Source organism: Rhinichthys klamathensis, unplaced genomic scaffold (assembly GCF_029890125.1).
Source record: "Rhinichthys klamathensis goyatoka isolate OS25496 unplaced genomic scaffold, OSU_Roscu_1.1 h1tg000059l_1, whole genome shotgun sequence".
In the NCBI taxonomy this organism is placed as follows: domain Eukaryota; kingdom Metazoa; phylum Chordata; class Actinopteri; order Cypriniformes; family Leuciscidae; genus Rhinichthys; species Rhinichthys klamathensis.
In genome coordinates this window covers 3,649,109-3,669,274 of record NW_026606604.1, presented here as the reverse complement: position 1 = coordinate 3,669,274, position 20,166 = coordinate 3,649,109, and the positions used below count along the sequence as shown (strand labels likewise).

The window sequence follows — 20,166 nt, the reverse complement described above, 5'->3', positions numbered from 1 at the left end:
TTTTGTGTAAATGTGCAAAATTATTTATTTACAAATTCAATAAACCTTTATATTAAGTGTCATGCCATGTTTTAAATAAAATCCACAAAAACACTGACCTTGATCTTCGTCAGCACCAAGTTCAAATAAAATACATATGAAGTATACATTACTTTTCAAAATGTTGGGGTCAGTTAGGGTAAAATACAGATTAAATTGATTTCAATTTACTAGAAATCAATAGAAAAAGATTTCTATTTTAAATACATGCTGTTCTTTTGAACTTTATATTGATTAAAGAATCCTGAAAAAATTGTATTAAGGTTTCCCACAAATATTAAGCAGCACAACAGTTTTCAGCATTGATAATAATAAGAAATGTAGCACCAAATCAGTATATTAAAATTATTTTTTAAGTTTAAAGACACCATGTGCTGAAAATTCAGTTTGGCCAATACAGGAATAAATTACATTTGTAAAAATATTACAAATAGAAAGCAGTTATTTTAATTTTACTATATTACTATTTTTTTTTACTGTATTATAAATGCAACCTTGTTGAGCATAAAAGATGTAAAAACAAATCTTACTGACCCCAAACCTTTGAGCAGTAGTGTAGTTTAAACATAACTGCCCTTTATAGCATTAACATATCCATTACATTATATAATGTAATATTATGACATATACATAATTTTATTTACTTACATACAGTATGTTCTCTTACATAAATATTTATATTTTGTTAAAAAATTTGAAAAATCAATATCCATTAATAACTTAATACTTAAGCACCACTCCCCCACTCCCACTCCACCTCCACCTCACCCACCCACCTGCAGCTGTGACAAAGATGCAGGGGAAAACCACAAACCTCGCTTTTCAGCTGAAGTCTACACACAAGAATGGAGTGATATTAAGGCACTATTACAATACATTCAGACTATAAAGAACAGAAATGCTAGATGGCTGTGATCTTGCAGTATTTCATCATAACTGGAATCTGAAAACAACAACAGTGCGGTTGGTTGGCGATATGACTTGTATTGTTTTTGAGGTTGGCCACCTAAACTGAAAAGTCAAATGTGCAAATCATGAAACACCCAGAAGTCCGGCCTCCTCGTCGAGAGAATGTGCTAAAATAGTGGTTACTGAACGAGTTGCAGAAGCAACAAACACATTACCTTACTTCCTCATCTGATCCAGATCTTCGACTTCTGTGTTTGTTCTGAGGGTACGTATCTTGCTTCATAATCTCTCATTAAGCTGTTCATTTTGATTATGCAAAACTAATTTTAACATTTTAAATGCACTGTGTTGTAAAATATAGTTGAAATGTCTAGCTTTCAGTTGTTTTTCTGAAGGAAAAAGAACCACCATAAATGTATAGCTACATTGTGGCGTGGCACAATCAAATTAGCTAAAATTATTATTATTTTGTATATACACAAAGTATTCAAAATAAAAGTTTAAATGACTGCAATGAGGGATTACAATATATTGACATGTACATTATGTACATTATAGGCCTGTTTCTACAGAACACTGCAAAAACACAGTAATTGGTAATATTTTACAGTAAGGTCATATTAGTTAACATTAATGCATGTTAACTTACATCAACTAACAATGAGCAATACATTTGCTACAGTATTTTTTTTAAATCTTTGTCAACGTTACTTAGAAGAACAACGATTCATATAATTAATGTTAGCTGCAGGTCAATTAAATAATATTAACATAAGCTTTGGTTTGAATACTGTATTAGTATTAGTATTGTAAGTAACATTAAGATTAATGCATGCTTTTCATAAAGGCTAGAGGTTTTTTTTATCGTCAGTTCATGTTAACTTTGGAGTTAAAAAATGGGACCTTATGATAATAGTGAATAGAAAACACTCTTGTGTCCTTCCAAACCTTTATGGCTTTCTTCTTTTTGTGGAACACAACTGATCGAAAATGAAACAATTTTACAATGTACTAGTGAGTTTAACTGAACCAGAAACAATGCAGATGTCTTTTCCACGTGTTAAATGACTTACCGGTACTCACGTTTGTCTTTGACTTCCAGGATGTTTTCTCTCTAGGGACCATGACGACGAACACCACCACCACCACCACCAGCAGCAGCCTCGCAGTGACATCCACCCCTGCAGTCCACTTCACCATGCCCTACAGAATCGCCCTGATAGTAATCTACTCTGTCGTGCTTCTGGTGGGCATCACAGGCTTAGGTCTCATGATCAGCTTGTTAAAAGCCAACATTCGCTCGCTAACCACCATCGCCTTCCTGAACCTGATGGTCGCACATTTTCTGTTTCTGCTCACCGTGCCATTCAGAATCTACTATTTCGCGTTTCTAAAATGGAACCTGAGTCAGGGGATGTGTAAACTGGTCAGCGCCATGGTGCATATCCACATATACATGGTGTTTACCATATACGCCATCATTCTTACCCTTCGTTTCCTCCAATTCTACAAGAAAACGCAACGGACTGAGTTTTACAGGCGGCTGCACGCACTGGGCGCGAGCGCTTTAGTGTGGTTCCTACTTCTGCTCATCATGCTACCCCTCGTGTTCTTTCAATACGGCCAATCTTCTGAAAGCAATAATAACGTCAACACAGAAAATCAGTGCTTCAAATTTCAGAATATGTTAAATAACACATCCGTCTACATCCTGAACATGATTCTTTCCATCTTTATTATCAGTGTGTCGGGTCTTCAGACCTGCATCCAGGCGTTCATCCTGCACGTTATGATACGCAAGTACGGATCGGCCAGTCGTTCCCAGCAGGAGTTTTGGGTCCAAATAAAAAACCTCATCTTTGTACTTATCTTGCTCACCTGCCTGGTACCATACCACCTTTTTCGGCTGCATTACCTGAACAACACTATCGATCTTCATGTGATAAATGAGGTGTTTCTGGCCATCACGGGACTGACATGTTTCGACATGCTAACGTTCACAGGGAAGAACGTGTGTCAGGTGTGCTGGCCCTAAAGCTGTGGATATTCTCACATCATTGACTATTAATCAGGGTCTGCACACAGGTGTGAAAATGTAAGCTGTTCTTACAGGAAACGTGTTATAATTATAATACGGTGACAATAAAGGTAAATGAGCACCCCAGCTGACAAAAAAAAAAAAAAAGTTTTAAGAACGTTTAGCTATTGTTATGAAAACGTTATTTATAAATTTCATTAAACATTCAAAACGTCCAGTTAAACAAAAAAAACAAACAAAAAAAAAGTTTGTACTGGTTTTGCTAACATTTTGGGAACTGTTTGTTTTATTTTCGTTTGCATATGTTGCAAACATTAATTTCGAATGTTCTCTGAACGTTGTGAAACTATTAACACGTAAAAAAACCGACTGTTCAACTAAAGTGTTTCACAAGAAAACCGTGACATTACATTAAGTCTAGGCTGCGTCATAACAGGGCCTATAGGAAATTACTATGCACCTAATTGTTAACTGTGGTAGCTGTTATAAAAATAAATGGACAGAAAGACACAGAAGCTCCTTATATGCACTTAAAAAAAGTACAACTACAAACGTAGGCTACATTTAATTTTAGGCATAATAAAGGGATAGTTCACCCCAAAAATGGAAATTCTGTCATTATTTAGGCCTATCCCTCAGGTTGTTCCAAACCTATGGATTTGTCTTTCTTCTGCAAAACACAAAATAAGATATTTTGATTTTCTTTTTTTCATTATTATTATTTTTTTTTTAAATATGGGTGGCCAAACAGTTGATGGGGCCCATTGACTTCCAAAGTAAAACAAATATATTACAATGGAAGTCAATAGGGCCCAACTGTTTGGTTACCGACATTCTTCATTATCTTCCTTTGTGTTCAGGGGGTAAAAGAAATTCATACAGGCTTGGAACAACTTGAGGGAGAGTAAATGATGAGTGTTTTAATTTTTGGGTGAACTGTCCCTTTAAAATACCTCAACGATTTTTGTACAGTTATTTAGGCTTATAACTTAACCAGCTGTAACAATTTGCGAGTGATAGCCTACAGCGTCAAATGGTTTCATTTCTAGGGACGATTTAGACTTATACAGAAGTCGTGTATGAGTTTAAAAACGTGTTTTTTTGTGTGTGTTCAATGACCAACCAGACAGAAAAATAGAGATTTGGCGCCCTCTTGTGGTAAACTTGGAGAACGTCGGAGGTTGGCTAGTTAAAAAGTAAAATTATAGTTCTGTAAAACAATGATTTCGGCTTTTAGCTTTCAGCCTAATTGTTTATAAGCAGGCTTTAAATATATATATATATATATATATATATATATATATATATATATATATATTTTATGAAAAATACAAAAATCTCTGTTACATATGATATGTATTCGTATTAGGCTAAACATTAAAAGCTAAATTCTAATTCTTTTACTTCTAGGCTTCGTAGCCTACTGCATGCTCGTGTTCTTGACGTCGTGAACCCACGCACAGGCAACACGATTCATGTCTTCTGTTTTATTGGGGCTAGTTACTGTTTAACATCTCCACCCAACTTTCAGTTTGTTTAGTAAATCGATCTAATGAGAGGCTCCCCCAACACTACCAAAAGTATTATCCAATGACATGTTAAACACTTCATGTACTCGAATTTGCCAACAGCGAAACATCATATTTATAAGCATAAAAGTTTGACCCATGTTCGTTTGGGTTTTGGTGGATTAATGCAAATCGTTGTTGGACGTGGAGAAGGTAAGACCTGATAGTTTTGAGTTGCGGTCATTGAATTGTGGGTCAGTTAAAGAAAAAACAATCCGTCAAACCGTTTCTTTCTACATTTTACCTGGGAATGTAAGAGTTTAAAGAAGTCCTTACTACATGGGAAAAGAAAATATCGCTCGGTCTGAACAGTCAGCCTGTGACGTCGACGTTCGTGTCTTCTTTATTTTTTCTTGTTGACAAAAATGTAAAGGATTTTAATTTGTGAGCACAAATAACCAGTGGTTATATTAAATTATTACTATTTTATTTTTTATAGCTAGTCAATAAAAAAGGTTTAAAATATGCTACATTCAATCTATGCATAATTACAACATTTACGTTCTCTCAATTATCTTTGCTTTTTAAATAATTAGTTTGCATTTTTCATTAAAATATGCCTTACTAGGCCTACTATTATTATACGTAAATATTTATTATACGTAGTCTACTTGCCTAAACAAGTCATATCAATGGGCTTTTTAAATACAAAACTGAACGTAGCCAACTACCTTGATACGGCGAGTTTTTCCCCAGTCCTGGGTTGATATTTTACTTCTAAGCAGTTCTAGTTTGACCTTGAATTTATTATGCTTTTGAAATTGTATGATAGATCAACTAATGTAGAGTATATTGGATTATGATTTTATGTATTCGTCTCTGTGCATTGGATTTGTTAGTGATGTGTAATGCAATGTATTGAAAATAGAGGGCAGGAAATAGATGCCCTCACCTAACAAAACTCTTTATCACGTGAACATTTGAGCACTTCCTCATTTAAACATTGTTTGTTGGAGTGAAGTTAAAATGTAACCTGTGTAGTGTTTCCTCCGAGTATTCATGTGCTTACTGAATCTAATGTCAAATATTTAAAGTCTGATTTATTTAATATTTTGTTGTCTTTCTGTTTTTGTTGTAGGCTATGTCTGTACAGTAATGGTCTGTTTGACTTTCTATAGTATAAGTAAAGTAAGGCAGTTTAGTGTCCAGAAAAACAGTTCTCACACGTATAGATATTCTAAAATTAAACAAAATGTTAGGGAAACCAAATGGCAAAGTATTTCATTGAAGGTGAATGTTTTTAAAACTATATTTTGACCAGAGACTAAATGGTTTCCTTTTTGGCTTTGCACGTGCATTGTATAGGGCTGTCGGTGCTGCACTGATGTCTTTTTTTGTGTGATGTTTTTATTCTAATTTTGTCAGAAAGGTTGTTTTTTTTTTGGTCAAGTAAACTGATAGTTGTCCTATAAACGACTGCCATTTCTTTCCAAACCTGTATACGGTTCTTTCTTCTGCAGAACACAAAATTAGATATTTTGAAAACCACTGCGGTTCAAAATAAACATTGGACCCCATTGACTTTCATTGTACAAATAAAGTATATATTTTTCCCAAAATATATCTTCTTTTGTGTTCTTAGAAGGGCATGAGGGTGAGTAAATGATGACCGAATTTTCATTTTTGTGTGAACTATCCATTTAAGAAAAAATGTCTCACATTCAATTGATTCTCTTAGTCTAGTTTAAATAACATGCAAAACAGAATTTGTATCAGACGAATGTAAATTATGTCTATAATAATCATATAATTACAACAGAGCTGCTGTAACTGAGAAATCTAATTTTTTAAATATTGTGTACATTTAATTCAGCATTAACCTATAAAAAGCATAACATTTATGCAACTTCATTTTAAGCCACGGCACATGCAAGCTGAGAAACCCCCGTCGATTTACAACATCTTGTTTACAAAAGGAAGGTCCTAGTTCTCCTAATGTACATTTATAAATTTATTGTGACCTGCAGTCTTTGCCATATTTTTGTTAAGGGATGGTGCATTACTTTGTAAGTCATTTTGCCTGAGAACAGGGCCTGTTTGGGCTGCATGCACCAATAAAACCTCTGGTTTCTCTCTGGAACAAATGGGGAAAACGGTTATCTCTTCATCCTTCTGATAAGTATAGGATAAGGGGAGAAGATAAGTTCTGTGCAAGGAGGTGAGGAGTCTTGGCCAAGGCTCCTCCCTTGTCTTAGAAGATGACAAATCAGCATTCTGAAGAGATGGTCAACCTAAGGCTGCTCTCTCCTAGAGACACTGTCCCAGGACGACTTTAAGTAGAGATAGCAAGGAAGGGATGAAGTTTTCACCAAGTCCTCTCCCTAAATCCTTGTTGGACATGGATGTAGCCAATTACTGCGAGGGCCTTGACCCGACCTATAGCACACTGGGCTTTGAGAATGCAGAGGTGCTTTATTGTGGTGGTGAGTGCCGTGCATTTTGTCTAACAACAAGTTTTTAAGTACTTTTGAAGCAGATGCTGTGTTGCAGTGTTGATGCTGACTAGTATGATCATTGGTCCAATTTTGTGTTTGCTATAGTGCTGTTACTGAACTGTTAACTGAATTAATGTCAATTCTAACTGAGGTGGGTGTTAATTTGGCTTGGTATGACTGGAGGGGACAGGCGCCATGTCATGGCTGGTTTAATAGATGTCTGAACTGTCTGGAATGATTTGTCCCAGCAGAATCATTTACCTCCTAAAGGAGATAACTGTTCGCTAACTAGTTTGAAAGTCTTTCCATTCAGTTTAAAATTCAACAGAGGGTTTCACTCAAATCCTGAGGAAAGAGTTCTGAGTCTCAGGATTAGAGACAGGGTTCTCCGTGGGTTGATAGGTTGGGAAAAAAGACAAAACGGGATATACTGTATTTAAGTGTAAGTTTAGTATATTTTGTACAACTTCAATGTTAAAGGGATAGTTCACCCAAAAATTATGTCATCACAGCCTCACGTTGTTCCAAACCTGTATAAATGTCTTTCTTCTGCTGAAGATATTTAGAAGAATATCAGTAACCAAACAGTTGATGGACTTCCATGGAAGTCAATGGGGCCCATAAACTGTTTGGTTACCCATATTCTTCAAAATATCTTATTTTGTGTTCAGCAGAAGAAAGAAATAAGAGGAGGGACATTTTGAGGCGTGAAAGGATCCCATTATCTTATTTTGTACTTTTATATATATATAAAAAAGAAGTAATAAATAATACGTAAAAGTACATATACTGAAGGGACAGTCATCCTGGGGCATCATAGGAAATGTCTTTGTCAAGGCTGCAATGTTGCCACTTCTAACTTTTAAACATAGTCCCCTTTGGTTATCCATGGTTCATATCTTTAGCTACTTTGTCATCACAATCTGATGTGGTTTATCCAGTTCAGTTCGGTTCAGTTCAGTTCATTAACCTAATCCTAGAATAAAATTGCTGTAGAGATTTCCCAGTTATCTTTACAGTTCTTTACAGTACATCTAAACACAGAGATAGAGAAAGGTCATAAAATAACTGTTATAGAAACTATTTAAAGGCAAACACACACTCTCTGATGGTGATATTTTTTTTACACTACTGAATCATCCTCAACCAGTCCAGTCCCATGGAAAGCATGCTGGGAACTGAAACTTGTCTAAAGAATAAAAATGATTAAATAGATAAACTAATGTTTTTACAAATTTAAATAGATTTCACATAGTGAAATTAAGCATTGTGTTGCATTAATAAAATGCGCGAAAAGCAAAAGTCACATTTTGAGTTGATATTTTCATGCAAAGTATACATTTAATAGGAAAGGGCATGAGGTGGATTGTTTGTCGCATTCGGCTAAATTATGTATACAGCTTCTTTCAGCTTTCTTTATCCTTTTCTTCATTATGTCCTTAAATGGTTAGTTTGGCCAAAAAATTAAATTCTTTCATTGTTTACTCACCCTCATATCGTTCCAAAACTGTATGAATCTCTTTCTTGTGTGAAACACAAAAGAATATATTTTGAAAAATATCTCAAATGTTTTTTTTTAAATCCATATTATGGAAGTCAATGGTCACCAAAAATGTTTGGCTACCAATATTCTTCTAGATATCTTCTGTTGTGTTCTGCAGAAGAAAGCAAGTCATGTAGGTTTGGACCAACATGAGGGTGAGTAAATGATGACAGCTTAATTTGTGGGTAATCTGACTCTTTAATTAAACCCATAAAGCCACGAATGCAGTGAAATAGTTTTCCAACCCATTTCTCATTGTTTAATTTTTAAGTTCTGTAGCACCTTACTCTGAAACTAAATACTTCAAACAGCCGCCAGGATGAAATTGCCTCTCTGCGACCAAACGTGCCCTTTGAATTCAAATGATGTTTTATCCTGAAATGAGAAGGAATCACTTTGGGAATAAACTAAATCAGAAGAGATTGCTTTCAACCCACATTAACATTTATCCATGAGATGTCAATCTCCATTGAGTATCTGTCTATGCGATAAAACAGAGGCTAATCCTAATTAAGTCTGTCCTACAACAGCGGGAGGCTCCAATCAGTCTCAGCTCATAAAAGGCTAAAGTCCCCTGCTGCATTTCTTTTGTTGAAATATTATGATTTTGGATGCACAAAGGAATGATTGATTTCTCATCCTTGTCTATATGAACAGAAGGGTGCCACTCTCTGTTGCATTAGAAGGTCTTTTAGGATGAGCATCCTTTGTTCACTTATGCAGAACTCTTCCTTATTCTCCTCATTAGTAGTTATGATCAAAAGACCGAGTAAAAAGACCGAGATTTGATAGACGTGTCGTGTTGTAGCTTTATGAGACTCACTAGGCTCTGTGTTTGTTAGTCTAGCTTGAATTAGCATGCTTAGCTTAGCATCCAGAAGCTTAGCAGCAGTAGATTTCTACTTTTTAGTGTTCTGGATGTACAACAGACATGATTCTCTACTTTAAAAGATCTAAAAGCCACCCAAGTGAATCATTGAGCCCTCGCTTGACTGAATGAACAGTTTTTGCAACTCAAACCAAAGTGTTCAGGTGGCAATAACAGTTTTGTGATGATCTCAATCCTGACTGTCTGTGTTGTTGTTCACAGAAAACATGCCGACAGAGCCCAGCATCAGTCAAGGAGAAAATGGCGTGAGCTCCAACTGCGCAATCTGTGGCGACAAAGCCACAGGTAAACATTATGGCGCGTCTAGCTGTGATGGCTGCAAAGGCTTCTTCCGCCGGAGCATCAGGAAGAGCCATGTCTACTCCTGCAGGTACATCACGCTCATCCAACTGAGATGTTCACACTGGAAAATTAATATTGTGTATTGAAAATCACGGTGGAAAGAAAATGTGTTCAGTGTTATTTTAGTATACTATATGTTATATTATATAGTATATAATATATACTATATATAGTATGTATTATATTACTATATATATATCATATATTTTTTAGTATTTTTACTAATTATAGTCCTTTTGCAACAATGAACAGTTGTATTTTTATGAACTCACAAAGATTAATAAATACTGTAACAAATGTTTGGATTATTTTAGTAACACTTTATTTTAAGCTGACATAGTTACATGTTGCTACATGTACTTACTATAGTAATAACAGTAAATTATGCATAATTACAAGAAACTAACCCTAAACCAAACCCTAACACTAACCATAGCACTATAGTAAGTACATGTAGTTAATTAATACTACTTAGTACTTATTTAAGTAAGTACAATGTAACTATGTCACCTTAAAATAAAGTGTTACCTTATTCTTTAGCTAATGTTAGTTAATGCATGAATGGGCACTAATTGAAACTACTGTAAAGTTTTACTATTGTAAAGCGTAAACTGTATAACCTGATTCACAACTGAGTGCCCCTTATTAGCTGGTTCTTTTTAATGAATCAGACAAAAAGACTCACGAATCAGTCCTGAACTCAGATTGAATTGATCTAATGAATTTCACCAATTCACTGAACCATAAGCTGTTGCTTCTGTCATGTCTATTTAAAAAATGAAAAGAGAATCGTTTAAGGAATGACTAAGGAACTGGAATTGTTCAGTGATATTGGAATCAGAACCACATACATTAAATTCCTTACAGTTCCCAGTTCTAATTACAAATAATTGACCAATTAACGCACCAAGACTATTTTTTATATACATCATATATACACATCAAATTTATTGCTTTAAGGTGTTTACAAAGTATGGTGTTTGCTCTTCTGAAAAAACATGTTCTACTTCTATTGGGCAGGTTTAATCGTCAATGTGTTGTTGATAAAGACAAACGGAACCAGTGCCGTTTCTGCAGACTTCACAAATGCTTTCGAGCTGGAATGAAGAAAGAAGGTAAACATTTTATATGCATGCAATTTTTCCCCACAAATGCTTCCATTTCCCACAGTCTTGAACAGAAATTTCATGGAGTAACAAGGAAGAGGGAACTCAAGTGAGTAAAATAGATGATGCCATAAAACTTGCCCTGATTACACAAGGATGTTTAGTTTATTGGATGTATAACCTTGGCTTAGACTTTTATGATGGGCGATCATGTGCTCTCCACCTCACTTTCCGTGCGTACACGTTGTTCAGGACTGTGGCCAGTTAAAGTTTTACCTCTAGCTTATGCAGGGTTTTGTACGACAGTCATGCATTATTTTTTAATTTGCTCACCATCGTTTCTCATTTCTTCTGAGAAAAAACTGCTTAAACCAGCCTAAGATGGTTTACTGGTCTTAGCTGCAGCTTAAAGGGATAATTCACCCAAAAATTAAAAATTCTGTCATCATTTACTCACCCTCAAGTTGTTCCAAACTTGTACTTTCTTTCTTCTGCTGAACACAAAATAAGATATTTTGAAGAAGGTCAGTAACCAAACAGTTGATGAGCCCCACTGAAAATAATACTATAAAGTCAATGTGGTCTATCAACTGTTTGGTTACCGACATTCTTCAAAATATCGTCTTTTGTTTTTGTTTACCTGATTGTCAAACGGGTCTTCCAGCCAAAACCCCTCTTAAACTAGCAAACTAACAAAAATGAGACTGGCCAAGAAGACCAATAGCCAACCAAGAACAATCTTAGGCTATTTTTCTCACCAGGTATCTTCTGAAGTTTGATTCAATGTCAGAAAGAGAAAAATCACACATACCTTTTGTAGGGACAGTATATTTATTTTCAGCTGCTATTTGCCAGGCGAAATCAATATAATTTAAACAAAGTATCCAAAAAACATGAAAAATAAGTATGTTTGCATAGAGAAAAGTATTTATAAAATTATTTAAAAATGTAATGCAAAATACAGTAACATGGCCAGAAGGAAATATTTATGGCTGGCACAATTTCCCAATTAATTCATCATTGTGTGGCAAAACACAACAGGTGTGGCAAAAAGGTCATTTTGGACTCTTTATACATTTAATGACATTAAAATACATTAGAAGGAATGATTAATTCTGCCAGTGAACCCCTTATTTCTTGGCTGTTCGTGTGTGTTATTTCTTGGCAGTGTGATTTTCTGCAAATAAGCTTGAGAAACACACCCGTCATCTTGGCTAATCAGTAATAACTCCTAACTGTTATTAGCTCACTAATCAGCAAAATTGTTTGTGCTTGTTTTAAGCTGTGCAGAATGAGCGGGACCGTATCAGCTCTAGGAGGAACATGCAAGACTCGCATGATCTGCCACCAATCACAGCCCTCGCTCATGCAGAAGCTCTCTCGCAGCAGGTAAACTGTCCTATCAAGGTTAATCGAAACGCTCACACGCACACACACAAAAAGAAAGAGAAAGAATATCAGTTGAAAAGGGCAGAGACACGGAAAATGAAAAACATGCATATTACGGTATCTGCGGCAGTAACATTTATTGCTTTTGAGCAATAAATCATTGCCATGATTGTCAATTAAAGCAAAGGTGTATGGTTTTAATGCATTCTGCTAGAGATAAATAGTCACCAAAGACAAAAATTAACCAGCAACAGGGCTGATTAAAGAAGGAAGAGAGGTTTCATCACAGTAACTCTGATGAAGTTCTGCTCAGTAGTTAATAATAACAAAGAGAGATAAATAACAACTGTAATTTGCATGAGCGTTAGTTTCTTTGAGCATCAGTCAGTGAGTGTCATCAACATTTCTAATTATTTGCATGAGTACCTGTGTGAATTTACCCCGAGAGAGGCAACAGCCTGTGCGCGAAAGCATTTTTAGAGGACATTGTAAATTCAGTTCGTCTCTCTTCTGTCTCTCAGCAGATCAATGCTGCCAGCCCAATGGGCCCTGCTGATGTTTCAGAGAAAAAATCAGCCACTATCAGTGACGTCTGCGAATCTATGAAGCAACAGCTGCTTGTTCTGGTAGAGTGGGCTAAATACATCCCAGCCTTCGGCGAATTGCCACTTGATGACCAGGTAATGGCCGTTGGAAAGCAACACTGGCTGTGCTAATTGGGGAGGCCCTTGGGTTAAATTGCAGGGCCGTTCACCGAAGCTCAATATTTGCTATTCACATGGTTGACTTGGTTTAGCCTCCATTTAGCATGCTGTCTGTGTTGCTCTAAATTTAGGATCCCCCCCCTATTGTTATTGAACATGCAGAATCTTCCGATGTTTACCTATGAGCTTAAGGGATACAAATGGCATTTAGTTCATGTGTATTAGCTTTGAGGTCTACTGTATGGTAGTATACTCCCAAAAGTTGACTAAATATTTTTTTTTAGCAGTTTTTAATGCATTAAAAATTAGCAGTTTTTCTCTTCTGGACCAAAATTGAAGACTCATTTAGCATTTTGTCACCTGCAAATCAAGTAGTAAGCAAGATGGCAAATGTTTGGCTGGTTAGGATTGCCCAGTTAGCCCTCTGCTGGTAGAGACCATAACTACACTATGTGTTTCTAAAAATCAAGTCCATTCAAAATGATTTATGTATATACTACCGGTATATATAATGATTAAAGACATTTATAATATTCAAAAAGATTTATATTTAAATGGATAATTCGCCCAATTCAAAAAATCACAATATTACTGTTTTTTTTTATCAAATTAATAAGTCTTTATCAAATGGAGTCTCTTTCAAAAGGAGTCTCTAGTCATACGGACCCCAAAAAAAAAAAAATATATATATATATATATATATATATATATATATATATATATTTAGTATTTCCTTATAGTATATTATATTTTCATTACATTTCATTGTGGTATAGGTTTACAGAAAACTGTTAAACCAGTCCTCTTTTTTTTTACAGGTTAGTTTATTACGCGCTCATGCTGGCGAGCACCTTCTGCTGGGTGTGGCTAAAAGGTCAATGCCATACAAAGACCTCTTGCTTCTAGGTAACTTCTAATAGAAAGTCATTTTCACCTTTCAACATAATTATAGATAGACAGTTAGACACACAGACACACACACACACGCACGCATGCACACACACACACACACACACACACACACACACACACACACACACACACACACACACACACACACACACACTAACTCGAGCGGATCTTTTGTTTATTATTTTCCTTGCAGGTAATGGCTGTGTTGTCCATCGAAACTGCCCTGAGCCGGAAATAGGTCGCGTATCTAACCGAGTCTTGGATGAACTGATATTACCCTTCCAGGACATCCAAATTGATGACAATGAATATGCAGCTCTAAAGGCCATTGTGTTCTTTGATCCAGGTATATGCAAATAAAACAGAACATTAATTTAACACTTAATATCTATCTTAAAACACAGCCATGTTACTATTTTTCTTCTAGATGCCAAAAGCTTAAGAGACCCCTCTAAGATCAAGGCGATGCGCTATCAGGTTCAAATGAGTCTGGAAGACTACATTAATGACCGGCAGTATGACTCGCGTGGGCGATTCGGGGAGCTTTTGCTGCTGCTTCCTACTCTGCAAAGCATCACCTGGCAGATGATTGAGCAGCTACAGTTTATCAAGCTTTTTGGTCTTGCCAAGATAGATAACCTGCTGCAGGAGATGCTTCTTGGGGGTGAGTATGAGGTGAAGCATTCAATTGCATGGGCTTTTGAAGCGGAAAAATGCTTCATGATCATTTTTTAAATTAGGTGAAAGCAGGTACTTTATTCTGAAACAAGTGTGCTTGATCTTTCTCTTATAATACTGCATATTACACTGCAAAATGTAAAATGATAAGGCAAAATAATGTATGTGCTGTATACCATATTAAGACATTACTTCTGGAGCAGCTTCATTTGATTATGGTAGACTAGCTAAAGGAAACATTACTTGCTCATAATTAGCATTACGGATCTGATCGAACACTTAACATCAAATAGGCTATACAATTTTGGCACATCATTTATGCTACGGACATGAATGCTATGTCAAATCATGTGGATTTGCCATAGCTATTTTCTAAACGTTATTGATCTTATTGAGAACGATTCATCCATGCATATGGCTTCAAAGTTCATTTTCTTAAAAAACATTTTCATCAAAATATCTTAATCTTTCCCGTGTAAATGACAGACTTCTCTCTGGTGATGTGACAATATTCATTATAAATGGTTTATTCATGCACATCATTATTTTTGAAAAATTCGATCCCACAATCCAATTCCAAAAGGAACAAAATTAAGTCCCGTCCTACATTTTTTCTTTTTCGAGAAGTTGTTTCACAATCTTTTGTTCACCTGTCTTTTAAATTATTAAGTCAGAGTTGGGGGTCTAAGTAGGCCTTAGGGTTCAGGAAAAATAGAAAGGATTCATTTGTTGCATTGCAGCCAGTTACGTACTTATGTATTTATGTATTGTCATTTGTTTCAAGTGGTGTTTATAGTATTGTATTGATGTGTATTGATGCGGGACAGTGAATGCTGTGGGATGCGAGACAATTTTTGGAAGAAGTTCCAACAGTAAATCATTTCACTTTATTTTGATGGTCCCTTTAACACATTCTGTTAACTATAAGCAACGTTGCACCTGCATGTCTACTAATTCTCATTAGAGTGTTAGTAGAGTATTAGTAGACTGGTAGAGTTAGGGTTAAAATAAGTTGACATACTTGCAAAGTTACTTATAGTCAGTAGAATGTCTGTTGGAGGACCATCACAATAAAGAGTTAGCAGATTTTAAGCAGACAGTCTACTAATACTCTATGAAAGTTAGTTGACATGTAGTTGCAAAGTTGCTTTTAGTCAACAGAATGTTCAAAAGGGATCATCAAAATAAAGTGTTACCACAAAGTGAAATTGAAATATGAATTGAAATAAAAAATGTCATGCTGGTGTAATATTACCAAAGACTTTAGGCATACAAAGACGGTGCACTCATGAAAGTGCAACATATAGCAGAATAAGTCCCGCCTTCAAAACAAAAGAGCCAATCGCTAATTAGTAAAGTCATTGCGTCACTGCAGCTGCTTTTAGGAGAACAGTCAGTGTTCTAAAATGCGCACTTATGACTGCACATGCGCATTGGCTGGTCCAGCCTGAAAAATGCCTTTTTTGTCATGATTTGAGCGTTTAGAAACAAAATTTATGAGACAGTTGTTGTCAGATATCATTGGTGATTTCAAATATGAAATTTAGTTGTAAGCTTGGTGAACAGCTTTGGAGAATTAGATGTTTCCCCATTAAAAAGAGACAGGAGCTGTACTTGCATGACTGAAATAGCTGCCCGAGAAGTGTTTCAAAGATGGCCGACGAGTGAAATTTCTTGCCTTAAAAGGTACTTTGATGGCCTTGTCCCAAATGGCACACTTCACGTGCACTTGCGATCGTATAGACTTACAATGGCCGCCGCGTGCGCATGTCCGTTAAGTCCACAAGACCGTAGGGTGTCATTTTAGGTTTCAGAAGGATGCTCGTAAGCGCCCCATTTGCAGTAGATATGTGACCTCGATGTGCACTTTTGCCGGGCCCGTGAGCTCCACAGCAGACTTCTTCCTGACAGTCGAAGCGGCATTATGTCACGAAAGTGTGGATAGGAGGAAGATCGTGAGGGCTTAGGGTTCCATTCGGGACAGGGCCGATATTACTTCAAATGTTCACTATGCAACTTTGGTATCTCTGTCACCATCTGTGGTTAGAAGTTGGAAGTAGCATATCTGCCACCATGATATAGCCAGACCTTCTTTTCTTTACTTATGGACGTGATGCAACAGGCACAGATGATTGTGGTAAACTTGAAATTTTTCCGTCAAATTTGAGCTGACCGCTCAAAATAGTTGAGTTTTGTAGGCCTACTTACTTTTTGAACTGTTTTTTTTATATAGTAACTCAATAATCTAATTTATTTTTGCAGGTTTAACCACAGAACAACCTCACTTATATCACAATGGTCACCCTCAGGTTCCATTAACAGGACAGACTATAGTCATTAGCTCCATAGCAGGACCTGCACACTCACAGATGGGTAAAAATGTTTCTTTTATTTATCCTTTCATAAATATAGTCAGTGTCAGTGACCAGACATCATACATTAGTGAAACAGTGTTATTTTACTTGATTTTATTTTTATATTTGAATTTAAACAATTTGCTCATGACATACCAAGCTACTTTAAGTGTGTTTTATAGCTTTTCTGTTTTTTTTCAGCATCCCCAGATACCCCTATTCCATCTCCCACTTCAGTACAGAACCAGGAGGCCTACAAGCCCCCCGACAGCCCGGCTCTCCTGCTAACGCCACAGCCCATGCCAAACAGACTCTCTCCTGAGCCTCCTCTATGAGCCTCCTCTCTAGCGCAGGCCCTGTGTGTTTGTATATGTGTAAATTGTGTGAGTTACACCCTTCCCCTCCTCCAGTGCAACATGTTTAACTGATCCAAAGAGAACTTTACAAACACATCCCAAATGTATTGTCAAAGTGGACCACCACAAATTGAAATAATTATATTTGAAAGATTTATTGCTGGCAGACCTGGTTTCTCCTTATCAGCCTACCACTGGAAAACTAGTCAATGTAGACAATATTCGTTTATTAATAACAAATTATTGTCAGTTACAAGATACTTTTTTTGTACTATTAAAAAGTCAAGATTTAATTTATTAACAAAATTATATGCAACACTCAAGAAATGTAAATTTTTGCTTTAAAATGTGCCCTTTAACAATAAATAAATACACTTTGGGCCTGAGTTGTTTTTTATTTATGGATTAATTTGTAGTTTAAAATATTTTTTTCAATACATTTTATAGGTTATATTGCATGATAAATGTAGCTCATGCTGTAAAGTGGTACTTTTGGGAAAGTATCAATATACTATACACTATATATTCTAAACATATATTCTGAAAACTTGCATTACAGGGCAGCTGTATAAATATGAAGCATTAAAAAGAAAAAGTTGGGACATGTTACTTATACGACCCAATTTGCAACTTTTGTCAGTTTTCTGAAGCAAACCCTGAGAGTAAAAAGCCACAATGAGCTATACATGTAACCAATACAATTATAACAAAACGATGAAGCTGAGACTAGAAAGCAGATGATCAACATCTCATCTGAGCCAGGTGAAACGGTGCCCTCTCTGACATATCATGAATCTCTGTCACCTCATTGCCTCAGAAAGAGAGACAGACAGAGAAAGAGCAAGAAACGAATGCTCATTCGAAAACACATCAAATCAGTCTATTTTCTGCATCTAAACAACAGCGTTTGGTGCAGGTGAAGTCCGTGTTGTCAATACCTCCGCATTCATGGGAAACCGTAATAAGTTTTGGAGTGCGCCCTGTTTGGATGGTTTTCCAGAAAGCAATCTGATATCACTAGGTGTAAGTGCACAAGGCCCGGGGGCAGATGATGCCGTCAATAGTAGCTGTCTATTATACTGCGGGAAATCTTGGAGGAAGTGGAAATGGAGACCGAGCAAGCTAAGATAAACAATGCAAACCCTCCAATCAACTCCATAATAGAGTGGCAGCTTGCGTGGGGTTAAACGGCAAGCTTGACGGGAGAAAGCTGAGCATCCAGTGATCCTTAATGAACAAGCGCACAAGGCTGAATGCACTTATTTGTATACAAAACATTATCTTGGTATTCAAGGCACACATCTCATCTGAGGCGTTCAGCTTTGTGTGACGGTGTGGTATTAAGCCTCGGTAAGCCTCCTCTGAGCAATGTGGAGTGGATGGAATAAGCATATCTGTTCTTCACCTTTGTGGTGAAGGAAACTCTCACACACTACACCTTGACATTCATGACAGCGAGGATACTCAAAGTGATTGTAATCCACATTGCCGACAAGCTGAATAGGAGGAATTTTCCTCCCTTTTCTTGTGTAGAACTATCATTTGTTTGCATAATGACACTTCCAGACTGCTTCTATTCCAGTGCTGCACTTAAACCCCTGCTTTGGCTTTTTTTTTTTTTTAGCAAAATCTTAAACTGTTTTAATCTGTTATGAGGAAAATTTTGATTTGGGGAGGGATTAATGTAGGCTATATTTTTCATTTTGGCATGATTCATTTTCATATTTTGTGTTTTTCTTTCTTCCATTTTGGTAGCCTAACTACTTTATTTTAAATATTAGAAAAAATGATTTAGGATAGTGGTTCCTACTGAAATTTCAGTTAATTGTTTAAAAAAGAAAACAAAACGGTGACTTCTTGCTGCTCAGGTGTTAGTTATGGGCGGGGCCTCTGAGGGGCATCAGACGTCTATCTGACAGCTTGGCCAAATAATCGTTAAAGCAATTCATTTTATATATATATAAAAAAAAAGGTAAACGCATAATATAAAAATTGGGAGTTGATGAAAAATTAAATATGTTTTATTCTTATTTTCTGCGCTGGCATATCCCATTAAATTTCACGCCGGAAGTGGAGGCTGAATCTGAGGCCTAACTGTTAGGCCTACTTGATTAGCATTTGATACGTTTGTGATATTAACTAAAAGATTGTCGAATAAATATTGTAATGAGAAGATGGGATTATCACAAATGATGCTTTCTTCGACTTTACTGTGGAAAGTCCGTGAAGGTGAGCTAGCCTACGTTACTTTTTTTTGTATATTTTTGCTGTGAATCCTGCACTCGCCGTAGTGTTTATTTAACGTAGCTGCTACACTTTCTTCTACGTTACTAAACATGTCTGAACTGATATAATATTTTTTTCTACTAGGGGCTTATTTCGAATTGATGAATTAAAAAGCGAATAGAGAATAGTGTTTTTTCTAAATGTAGCCTTACTTTCAATTGCTTTTTTATATTTATTCCACTAGTAACTAGTAGTGGACCTATTTAATATTTATAATATACTAGTATTTTGCAGCTACAAGTCACTATCCCAATTATTCAGTTGTTGGGGGAAAAATGAATCCTGTGGGAATCTGTGGTTCCAGTTTTACTATTATTTATTCATTGTAGTACGTATTTACATCTATTAGAATCATTCCAGTTTTCTAGAAGCAACTTTTTTGTATTTTGCTGGTAATACTTTTAATTGATTTATAAAGTAGTCATTTTGGCTAGTCATTGCATATGACAATAAAAAAAGGAATTGTACAACTTGAATACATAGTTGGCAGTGCTTAATTGATATCTACCGATTCCCATGAATTCAATGACAAAAATGGGCCACTAGGTGTCATTAGAGGCGCATTGTAAATACAGCCGCTGTAGTGATGGTCCATTGTGAGGAATTTCTAGTAGGAAT

General features: G+C 36.1%; 2 protein-coding genes across 5 annotated transcripts; both read left to right on the top strand.

Moving 5' to 3' along the window:
* The first annotated feature begins 1,166 nt into the window (after positions 1–1,166).
* LOC130083786 (probable G-protein coupled receptor 141) lies at positions 1,167–3,065 on the top strand. The gene is made up of 2 exons (XM_056248791.1): positions 1,167–1,213; positions 2,067–3,065. The coding sequence occupies exon 2, from the start codon at positions 2,072–2,074 to the stop codon at positions 2,981–2,983; it is 912 nt and encodes a 303-aa protein (XP_056104766.1). The 5' UTR covers positions 1,167–1,213; positions 2,067–2,071; the 3' UTR covers positions 2,984–3,065.
* A 1,271-nt stretch (positions 3,066–4,336) lies between these two features.
* On the top strand, positions 4,337–17,641 carry hnf4g (hepatocyte nuclear factor 4, gamma). Of its 4 annotated transcripts, none has more exons than XM_056248962.1 (10): positions 4,337–4,707; positions 9,623–9,791; positions 10,784–10,878; positions 12,152–12,258; positions 12,783–12,938; positions 13,781–13,868; positions 14,068–14,220; positions 14,302–14,538; positions 16,815–16,925; positions 17,108–17,641. In XM_056248962.1, the coding sequence occupies exons 1-10, from the start codon at positions 4,596–4,598 to the stop codon at positions 17,239–17,241; spliced, it is 1,362 nt and encodes a 453-aa protein (XP_056104937.1). In that variant the 5' UTR covers positions 4,337–4,595; the 3' UTR covers positions 17,242–17,641. The 4 variants fall into 4 exon arrangements, with proteins under 4 accessions (XP_056104937.1, XP_056104936.1, XP_056104935.1 ...); XM_056248961.1 differs by having other exon boundaries at positions 12,780–12,938; XM_056248960.1 differs by lacking the exon at positions 4,337–4,707 and adding an exon at positions 6,747–6,977.
* The last annotated feature ends 2,525 nt before the right edge of the window (positions 17,642–20,166 follow it).

What these genes read in the sequence shown, in the direction of transcription:
- LOC130083786 (XM_056248791.1), top strand. Translation starts at nt 2,072, where the DNA reads ATGACGACGAACACCACCACCACCACCACCAGCAGCAGCCTCGCAGTG.
- hnf4g (XM_056248959.1), top strand. Translation starts at nt 6,851, where the DNA reads ATGAAGTTTTCACCAAGTCCTCTCCCTAAATCCTTGTTGGACATGGAT. An exon ending in AATTGCCACTTGATGACCAG is followed by an intron (nt 12,939 to 13,780) that starts GTAATGGCCGTT and finishes TTTTTTTTACAG; the next exon opens with GTTAGTTTATTACGCGCTCA. An exon ending in GCAGGAGATGCTTCTTGGGG is followed by an intron (nt 14,539 to 16,814) that starts GTGAGTATGAGG and finishes TTATTTTTGCAG; the next exon opens with GTTTAACCACAGAACAACCT.